Below are 10,374 nucleotides of genomic sequence, written 5' to 3'. Positions count from 1 at the left end.
GGCGCTGAGGTGGGGGCAGCATGGCGGCCCTGGGGTCGCTGAGGCGCTGGTGGAGGTCGGCGCTGGGAGGCTGGACGAGGTACGGCTCCGCGGTGGCGGTGGGCTCGCTCGGTCCCCTTGGCCCGTCGGGGGGTGTCGAGTGTCCCCGTGTGTCGCCGCTCTGCGGCAGGGGGTGGTGGCTGCGGGGGTGGGGGCTGAGCGCGCCGCCCAGCGCGGGGTCGGGCCGGCAGCCCTCGACGGGGAACCCTCTGAGGCTCCCCCTTTCCTCCCCTCTCCCTGGGGCAGCTGGTGTCCCGCGCCGCTGTGCCCAGGACGAGCGCTGCCGAGGCCCCCCCCGGGTCCTGCCTGTGCAGTTGGTCCCCCTCTGCGGTGGGCAGCGTCCTTCTCCCAGCCGGGCCCGACGGCGAGCAACCCCAGCGAGGGACAGGTCTTCCTCAGCGAGAGCTGCGTGAAGGTAGGGACCCCGGGAGGCAGCTCAGGCGCCTCTGGGAGGGATTCCAAACTGCCTGGCCTGCCCTAGGCACACAGGGGAGGCGTTTGAGGGTTCGCCAGTTTGTTCAGCAGGTCTTTTGATTGTCTTCTTTTTCTTCTTTGCAGAGGCTGCTGGAGATTACAGAAGGCTCAGAGTTTCTCAGGCTGCAGGTGGAAGGAGGTGGCTGCTCTGGATTCCAGTACAAGTTTTCCTTGGACACAGTTATCAATCCTGATGACAGGTAAGGACAAAGGGGTGTAGTGGTGGTCGGGTGTGACTGTTCTTTGCGAAGGTAACAAGAAGGGTGCGCGTGACACAATCTTGAATTTGAAGGGAAGAAGCCTGTGAGATAAGGAAAGTGCTCAGGCTGTGCTTCTCTCTCGGGTCTGCAGCACAGTTAATGGTTAAACATGCTGCTTTTCTGCAGGGTGTTTGAACAAGGTGGTGCCCGTGTGGTCGTGGATGTGGACAGCCTGGCCTTCGTGAAAGGTTCCATGGTGGACTTCAGCCAGGAGCTGATTCGCAGCTCCTTCCAGGTGGTGAGCAACCCGCAGGCAGAGAAGGGCTGCTCATGTGGGACTTCCTTCTCTGTCAAATTCTGACTGGACTTCCTATGGATGGACACTGTCTGCAGACACTTCCTGGCAGTCTTCAGAGGGTTGTTGCCTGTTCTTTTCCCAGCTGCTCCCTCTCATCTGCCTTACCCTGTAACACAGCTGTTACACATGACTCCAGCTGTGTGTGTGTCTGCACTGAGCCTATCCCCAAGACTTGTTGGCCTTCCCTTCAGAAACATGAAGTAGCCGTGAGCACGCACATGGGAGCATCTTCAGCGCCTTGTGAACCACGGGCCAGGTGGTGCTGACTCGCTTACCCTGTCCTGAATGTGGAACCACTTAACTGCTTGTCTCTGCAAGAGATGGCTGTATATAGATGTGTGTGTGTTTCTTGAAAGTTCTTACTAAAAGAAAGTCTTTGATTGCTATTGCCTGTGCATTCCCACATGGGTAGGATCTGGGTTCTTCCAGGCAACTGTTGCTTATCCCTTGTCTTTCAGCTGAGTGGGACTCTGAGTCTCTGTCCTGTACACCTCCCAGTGTTGCTGGCACTCTGCTCCCCAACTCACAGTAGGTCTTTCCAGATACTTTGCTGTTCTCTTACCCAGCAGGCTTCTCTTGGTCCCAGGAACCTACAGTGGTTTTGCTGTCAGTCCCTGGGCTGAAAGTTTTTACTTGTTCAGAGTAAATGAAGCTAAAAAGTTGAGGTAGGAAGAATTAATAGCTTATTTGTTTTATTTAAAAAAAGAAAAAGCTTGTAGATATATATATATATATAAATAAAATACACAGCCCTCCATCCCCCAGTGCTATTTTAGGCTGTTCCTAAACCTGACTTGGAATTTTAGGTCACACAAACTCTCGGGTTTCATAGTGTGTCTGCTGCCTTCCCTTGCCAGCAGGAAGGGAATTTCAGGTGACACAGGCAGAGGAGGATCTGGCGTACTACTTAAGGGTCCTCGAGTCCTTTTGACGTAGTTATCTGAGAATCTTTTCCATAACTTGCTTCACCATTTAATCTCTAATTTGTGCCTGGTTTGATGAAAGAATGAAATAGCTCCTTTCCTTTCTGAAACTCCCACGTAATGGGAAATCTAGAAGTTTCCAGAATAACATCCTTTTTATTAGTTTTCTGTAGTTTTTTATCTGCCACTAGATGTCTTTTAAATCAAAGTGATTCACCTGCTTCTGGGTGAAAGGAGAGATGGGGAAGCTATTTTTGTTCCCTCTTGTGTTTTATCTGATCATAACCAAATTGTCTAAGACTCAAGTGTTTCATGTGACTTTTGTCTCAAGGAAACTGCTTATGGCAAACCACGAGCTTTTTAAGACTCTGTGCTACAGGCGTTTTTGTTAAGCTTCCCAAATGCCTTTCTAAACTAATCAGCAGTGTATATGTACAGCACTGATTTGCCTATTGACTTCTAGCGCTCAGAGGGTTAATAACCAGCTAGTTTCAGTTTCATCCATAGCTGTTACAGGAATTTAAATGTGATCTGCTCTGACTTTGTCACATGGGGAATACGGGCAGGATTTGGAGCAGCAGCTCTTTTGGTTTAGCCCTTTCCATTTCCTGCAGTCAACAAGTTCTACCTAGTTATGTTGCTGTCAGAGGGAACTGGATGTAGCACTGTCCCATTTTGTAAAAGGGAGTAAAAGGATGTGATTAAAAGACTTGTCTAAGCCCCTGCAGGATGTTTTGGCCCTACCCTTATGGTTCCAGGTCTTGAATGTGATGTCAGCCAGAACTGCCTCTGAAAAGCGTTAAGACCTAAAAGCTTAGGTCTTAGACCTAAAAGTGTAGGTAGCATACATTAGATAAACTCAATTTCTTTCAGCTGGGATAACTGAGCAATGGAAGTTGGCGAGAGGAAGTGCTTTCTGAACCAGGAAGTACAGAGCCATTCTTGATCTGTTTCACACAGTCTGACCTTGGTCAAGTCTCTTCTGGGATCTTTTATGGGAAATAAAAGTACAGCAGTAGGGCTGGGGAAGTAGCAAACCAGCAGCTGCCAAGGCTTTTTTCCCTGAACTAAAGCCTGCCTTTAGCACCCTTTAGCACCATAAAAGCACCCTGTAAGCATGCAGCCTTCATCCTGGATTACTGTTCTTCCTAAATGTAAATGTGCCGTGTCCGTTCAACCTAGCCAGGTTCCGCCTGCCTTCACTCACTCTGCACTGATGAATTAAATCAAGCAAGTGCTGTCCATGTGGATTGCCACCCTTTTCAGAGAATTTGCCTCCTCCCTCCCGGGGACTGTACAGAGGATGAGGCTTTGGGTCCCCACCAGTGTCGCCTGCAGCATTGCTGGGCTCACGGGAAGCTTGCATGTGTGGCGTGCTCTGCGTGCGGTTCTGGCAGTACTGCTCTAACTGCACTAGGTGGACCCCTTACTCCTTGTGAGTCGCTGCGCTGGACATGTATGGGCATTTCGACTTCTGTCTGGGGTGAGGTTGGATCTACTTCGTGCAGGACCTAGGCAAGAGCAAAAGTTTCTTTGCAGCTGCCTGTTTTGGAGGCAGGCTGGAGCTGAGTTCATCTGGTATTGCAGCAGCGTGGTCTTTAGGTTGGAGAAACTGCTAGGAGCTGGAGAGGTTCCAGTGTACAACATGTTGCTCTTGGCCTCCTAGTTCTGCTTCCTGGGAGCGGCTATAATCTACTGGCCAAAGCTACTAGCCTTCCAGCTCCCAATAGGGAATGGGTGCAAAGGGCTGTCTGTCACCTCCAGAGTCCTCCTGACTCTTAAAAAAGTCTGTCAGTACATCAGAAGTTGAAAACTTCTGTCCATGTCTAGGAAGTCAGCAAAGGGAGTCGTGTTAGCAGAGGCGGGTAAAGGTGACCTTGGTGAATTTTGGCTGTGTAGGCAGAAAAGGCTAGGTCCTGGCTCCTATGGAAGAAAAAAAACAACCTGTCAAGGTTTGTACACTGAATAGCCTTAGGGGGCAAAGGTGGCACCACACAGTAGGCTGTGGGGCAGGACCAGCAGTGCCAAGAGAAGGGTGCAGAGGGTTAGACGGGGGATTCGGTTCTGCCTGGGTTGTGAGAGACTGCCAAGGCACGCCTGTGAGATGCCCAGAGTGTGGGGATAGATGGGAGCCCTTGTACTGAACCACCAAGGAAAAGCAGGAGTATAGAGCTGGAGGTGCTGCCTTTGCCTCATTGCAAATGAGAAACTGCAGTGGAAAATCTTTCTGTGCTCCCACATGAAGGAGGATTCTCTCAGTTCACCCACCTGACAAGGAATGAATGATCAAGAAAGATATTTATGGAAACCTACGTTAAGATGAAACTTCAAGGGAAAAGGGCACAGTCATCAGTGTCACTGACAGGCGGGTAAAAAAGGATGGAATAGAAATCCTCAGTTTGGTGAGGGCTTGTTGGAGCTTTGCAGGGACTTGCTAATAGGCGACCAGCACATCCTCAGCCTGTGACTCTGGCTCTGTTCTTCAAATTAGGTATCTACCATCGCCTGTCAACTCTGGGTCCCTCTTCCAAGCTTCAAGCCAGGCAATGGCAGAGAAATGGCAAATTTTTGTTGTGCCCCTTTTCTTGTGGTTTAGGGATACGCATGGAAATACCATGCTCACCTTGGTGGGCTTCTGTGTGATATTACTTGCTACAAAGAGCATTTTGGGGGTGAGTGGCTCCTATAAGACTGAGGGCCAGCCTAGGGTGGATGTTAGGGGAACAACTGGCCCAACAACTCTCATCCCAAAATTTTCATCTGCAAAATTTTGCTAAGCTCGGTTCTCTCCCTTGTGAAATTCTATGTCTGTACAGAGCTGTTGGGTGAGTCAGGAAGACAGCTAGGGGTAAGGAGCCAGTGTCCCCTGGATGACACCCACTGGGGCTTCTGCTGTCCCCACGCAGCAGTATAATTTCCTGCCTTCTTAGGGCTTGCCTGAATCCAGCACCTGGGGGAGGAATCGCTGAACGGTGGAGGAGGCAGTAACAGGAAGGCAGAAGTGCATGAAAGAAGGCTTCTCTTGTCTGTGTCCCACACTATGAAGGCAGCTGCTTTTATATCAAGACTCTTCAGCCTTGCAAGCATTTTGAACATCTCACTGGCAGCTGGAAGTAAAAAACAGAGTGGTACAAACGCCTCTATTCACACCCTTAGCTGGGACTGGCCAGAGTTTATTGAATTCGGAGCAAGCATGCTGTATTTCCAGGATGAGCTGCTGCAGCACATGCTTGAGGACCGAACCGCATGCTCTCTCCACTAGCAAACACAGCAGTCGGGTTCATTAGCAGAGGGTGTGATAGGATGAGCACTATTTTGATGCTTCATTCTCTTTGCCTGTTTTCATGCACACCAGCTGAAGTGTTCACGCAGCATTCACCATGCTCTTCTGGAACGGGCCGTAGCTGCTGGAGAGACTGGCAGCAGAGGAAGGGATAACCTCGCGTAATGGTGTGTTTGATACGACTGTCAGCCATCCTGGAAAAAGAACCACAATTAAAGGAGACAAAGCACTGGTGAGAATAAACTGCAGCTGCCTGTATTGTATCAAATGCTTCTATTTGGGTAATCTTTTTATTGGCTTTTTTTTTTTAAACGAGGATGAATCCTTGAACCAAACACCGTTAGGGGCTAGATATAGGATTAATGATATAGTTTGGATCTTGCTGGGTTCTGAGGAATATGTTTGCTCAACGTGGTTTCCAGGATTAGGCTGCAACTGGCAGATATCTGCCCAGGAAACAGCTCAGTAGATCATGGACGTGGGGTGGGTTTAGCATCCAGCCGTGGACAGAAGCAAAGCTGTTCATGACAGCGAGGTGGGCCATTACTCCAAGGCTGCGATTCCTCGCCCTGTGGGGAGCAGTTTGTGCGCAGTGCTTCCTGCCTCTGGCCTTCCCAGCACTTGTACGGCTCTTAGTGTTTCCTGCTTGAGCAATAAGAGTTTATGGCCCTAGTCTTTGTGGTTGATTAGAGCCCAAGTTTGTGCCCCTGTTTTAATCAGTGCTCATTTACCTTTGGCATCCTTCAGAGGAACAGAATGGTATGTCTTTCAGTTGCCATGGAAACAGTGAGACTAAATGCACATTTCCATGGCAACCTGCCATTATCTTCAGCTCTATCTGTGGGTCTCATTTTCTGACCATGGGGGTGGGGTGGTGAAAATGGAACTTTACCTCTTAAAAAAATAAAACTAAAAAAAAAAAAAGTAAAAGAAAGATGCTACCACCACCCCCTTTCCTCCTCTGGCTCAGGCCTGGGGCTGAGAGAGGCCTGTGACTACTGCCATCCCATGCGCTGGGGCTCCGAGTTATTGTCTTCAGCCCCTTCTCTCCTTCACCCTTCTAAAAATAGAGACGTTCGGAACAATTTGATGACAATGTTCCAGCACTTCTTTGAGCTCTTTGTTTCCTCAACTAACGCTCCCAGAAAAGGCCCTTGAAGTTAATTGAACTTTCCAACGGGTTCCAAAGGTCAATGTGTCCCAGCTCCTTTTGGTCCAAAGGGCCAAGGGTTAATTATGGGGTCTAAGACTCCGAGGAGAAGCCTTTGTCTGCTGGGACCGGAGGCACCAGGGCATGTCACATTAACCTCAGGAGTGAGGGACCTTCTTGCAAGGGGAGCAGCATGGACTGCTCCAGGAGGTCGTGCCCATCAGAGAGTTAGGGATCAAAGGCGATGCTTATCCATTTAATGTGCATCTCGGGGGATGCGGGGCAGAGAAACCAGGTGTTTGCTGTATGATGGGTCTTGCAGCCCCCTGGCCAGAAGTGCTCTTGGCCACTGCTAACATCTCTGCCTCCCCCAGCCACTGAGTCAAAAAAAGGACAGAATCTGCTGTACTTTGAGCAATTGCACACAGCTGTTCCTTAAGCCCATGTTCATTATTCTTGTTCTAGCTGGCTTGACCTTTAGCTAATTCCCCTTATTCACGGTCTAATCTTGGTTACTGAGGGAAAAAGCTTGTGTCTTGCACTGTTCTAGCCTGATGCAATAGAGTCATCCATGGACAGGATGTGGTAGAGCTCTCCTTATACATCTGGCTCCCTAGCCTTTCACAGGTGGTGAAGCAGAGGACAATAAAGCTCTGTCTGCTCAGGAGTTAGCATGGAGGTAGATGTGGTCTTCAGAACAGGTCAGCCTGGTGAGGCAGGTGCTGCTCAAGCACAACTCTTTTCCTTGCTGCAGTCTACCACAGCACTGATTGCACATGACAAAGAGCTGTCACAGTCAGCCTGGGTTTGTGTTGTCTCATCAAGGGAAGAACAAAGACCAGAGAGCGCAGTACATTGCTGAACTTGCAGGATTTTGCCCTGGAAGAATTACTGCCTGGACACACTGCCAGGGTTTGGTTGGGAGCTCTCACTTGGAAGACACTGAGAATGGTCTCTGAATGTGGGGTCCTTGCTCCTGAGCTGAAGTGCTGAGCACTGGGACAAAGTCTGCATGCTTTGCATGGGCAGAAGTTTGCCAGAGGATGTGCTCCTGATGCCAGACTGCACTGGCTTGGCTCTGTGAGGTGCCGTGGTGGAGGGTACAGAGGAAGGTTTGCTGTATGTGTTCCATGTGTGAAGCGGTGGCTGCCCTTCAGTTGCTGTGGGGAGCAGCGTGTCCCGCTGACCTGCTGCACGGCAGCCTGAGAGCAAGGACAGCCTGAGCTCCTCCTGCCGAGGACCTCTGCGGGCTGGCAGGCTTGTGCCGTGGGCTAGAACCGTAAGGAGGGTTGCTTGTGGGCTCAGCTGTAGCCCTGCTGCCGTGGCTCGCAGAGCTGTATAGCCGGGGTGGGTTTAGGCTCTTCCCTTCGTGTCCACAGCAGCTGAGCAGGCGTTGACTGAGGGAGCGACACAGCCCCTCGTTCAACCTCTCCTTGGTACACAAGGTCAATTCTCCTTGCTGGCATTCTGCACTGCATCTACACAAGGGTGGTCTTGCTCTGGCCAGTGTGTCCACCAGGCTGTGTGGCAGGCTTCCCCTTGCCTCCCTGCCTACCCACGTGCACTTGCCGCAAACTTCAGACCTGGAAGATTCATCTTAAATATAGAAACTTTTCAGGGAAGAGCTAATAGCGTTTGGAAAAGAGAATTCAGTAGCTGCCTTTGGTGACAAAGGCAGAAATAATGGGGTGATGCTATTGTTAGCAGAACTTTATCTACCGGTCCCTGCAAGAGCTTAGTGGGGAGCAGAAAAGCAGTGGGACTGCGTGGCAGATCCCTCGGCCTCTTAATAAAACTCTTCCCCCTGCTGCTGCTGTCCTGTGTTCCCAGATAACAGGCACAGGCCAGAAATAGGACTGCTGTGGTGAAAGAAGTTACTTAATCCTCTTCGAGCTAAGCAAAAACGTATCAGTGAAGAGCCAATTCACAAGTCAGAGCTGAATTACATGGGAGAAAATTGTGTCTGCAAATCAAATTGAGCTCCAGCACTGTGAAAGAGTGAAGACAAGATGGGCTGGTATGGGAGAAGGGGGAATAGCCCAGAGAGATGCTCAGGGGTGGAAGGCAACATGAGGTATGTGCTGAGCTTCCCCCAGCCCTGCTGCAGAAGCACAGGCTTGTGGATGGGTGTGGCTGTCAGAAGGCAGGAGGGCACTTACAGCTGTCCAGGTATCGTAAGAGGCAAAAAAACCTGCTGAGACCTGGGGGCCGCTGAGAAGACAAGAATCGGTGAAGGGATGGAGTGTAGGTCATGTAGAGAAAAGCAAACAGGATGGAGGAACAGGGAGTGGGCAGCCAGACCAAGGGGATGCAGGGGCTGAGCAGAGTACGTGCCCGTGGCCATGCCTGGTGGGCGGCCGTCTCCCCGAGATGCAGCTGTGGGGGTGCCAGATCCATGAAGCCACTGACCCGCTCTGCTTTGTGCTGGCTGAACTTTGGATGGTGACAGCCTGTGGGGAAGGACCCTCAGCAAACAGAAAGTGCCAAAGTTTCAGAGATGAAAAGCAGACCTGCCAAAGGACTGGAAAATGACCTGCTTTTCAAGGACTGGGCTGGAGAAAAGGCAGCGGATCTGAAAAGCAAGGGTGCACAGAGAGCCTTGGTCAATGCGTTACATGCCTAGGAGCATGGGGTAGTTCTCCAAATGAGTAAAGGCTCCTGTTGTAAGGCGTTGAGGAACAGACTTCTGCTGCTTGAGGATGACCTCTTCTACAATATGCTGGGCATTGCGGGTTGACGTCCTCTCGATCTGTGCTGGGTGTGATAATTTTACAGGGCAGATGAGACCACTAGAAGTGTCAGGTTGGGAGGGCTTCCTAAAGACTGGGGCCTGGGGGGGAAAGGGGGCTCCTAGCCCCCCTGGGGCTGGTCCAAACACAAAGTAGTTCAGCAGAAGGACAGCTTATTGAGAGAGTTGTTTGTCTCAAGACAAAATGAGGGGGCACCTTGCACAGTGTACGCTATGCTGGGCACAGAGAGGTCTCACGCTGCCTGAGCTCCTCACCTAATGCTCAGGTGTGAAGGGCTTGCTACACTTGACCCTACAAGCTTCTTGTGGCCCAGGGGAACCTGATCACATCCTCCCAGGTATGCTGATTTGTGTCGCTTGCTTTGGAGTCTGTGCTCCCTTTGCCCCTTCCCCTCCTGCTCGTATTTTCCAGATGCATTTGATTTATACATACTCATTCCCTTCCTCACAGGATGAGTTTTGGTGCACGTTGGTTGCGTGAGAGAAAAATTGATAGTGCAGGCTGCAGAGCAAAGCAGCTGGGATCTTTCTTAGGAGAGCCGCAGTCGTTAATTATAGGAGTCTAACTAAACCCTGGCTCAGGCAAGAAGCGTTTTCTAGATCTGCCTCCTTTCTTTTGTACCTCCCTGCACAGGTTGTCACATCAAAGCCAGGGTTTGGGGATGAGTCGAAACGACACCCACCTTCTTGAATAAAAATGGGATGCCGAGTGCCAGGGAGCAGCTCCCTTTCTGGCTCCCTCCTCTCTCAGACTGGTGCGAGGGGCACTGCACCTCTCCCCGGCGAGGGCTGCAGACAGCACTTCTCTGTCCTCGGGCTTGCTCCTGCTTCTGCGCTGCCTCAGGCAGCGTGGTGAGTCAGCTGCTGCCTTACTAAAGCCTCTCAGGTCCCATCTGAGCACCAGCCTCCTCTCCCCAGCTCAGGTTTGTGCAGCCCGGCCGGTACCTCGGGATGGCAGGTTCCCCAGCAGTCCATTTTATTACCAGAATCACCACAGAACTGGGTGTTTCAGTCACAAGCAGCCTCACATGTGCATCACAGGCAGAGCCGGCAGCTCTGGAAAGGATTTTCTCTGTATGAATTTACCCCAGAGGAAAGAGAGTGGGGGAAGAGAGGGAGGAGACATAACCTAGATGGCCTTAAAAGCCTAATACTCCCTATGCGTGTGCCTCTCCGATATGTTTCTGGCTGATGATCC

The 10,374-nt window shown here is 50.9% G+C and overlaps 1 protein-coding gene across 1 annotated transcript; it reads left to right on the top strand.

Moving 5' to 3' along the window:
- Positions 1 to 1,814, top strand: ISCA2 (iron-sulfur cluster assembly 2). The gene is made up of 4 exons (XM_075503240.1): positions 1 to 79; positions 286 to 454; positions 598 to 713; positions 900 to 1,814. The coding sequence occupies exons 1-4, from the start codon at positions 21 to 23 to the stop codon at positions 1,072 to 1,074; spliced, it is 519 nt and encodes a 172-aa protein (XP_075359355.1). The 5' UTR covers positions 1 to 20; the 3' UTR covers positions 1,075 to 1,814.
- The last annotated feature ends 8,560 nt before the right edge of the window (positions 1,815 to 10,374 follow it).

This window comes from Mycteria americana, chromosome 5 (genome assembly GCF_035582795.1).
Source record: "Mycteria americana isolate JAX WOST 10 ecotype Jacksonville Zoo and Gardens chromosome 5, USCA_MyAme_1.0, whole genome shotgun sequence".
NCBI classification, from domain to species: domain Eukaryota; kingdom Metazoa; phylum Chordata; class Aves; order Ciconiiformes; family Ciconiidae; genus Mycteria; species Mycteria americana.
Note: the sequence above shows the minus strand (reverse complement) of the source record. Positions and strands in the feature narration are given on the sequence as shown.

Bases quoted from the DNA above. Each gene is read 5' to 3' on its own strand.
- ISCA2 (XM_075503240.1), top strand. From the start codon at position 21: ATGGCGGCCCTGGGGTCGCTGAGGCGCTGGTGGAGGTCGGCGCTGGGA. The intron at 80-285 runs GTACGGCTCCGC...TCCCTGGGGCAG, and splicing joins GCGCTGGGAGGCTGGACGAG to CTGGTGTCCCGCGCCGCTGT. The intron at 714-899 runs GTAAGGACAAAG...GCTTTTCTGCAG, and splicing joins GTTATCAATCCTGATGACAG to GGTGTTTGAACAAGGTGGTG.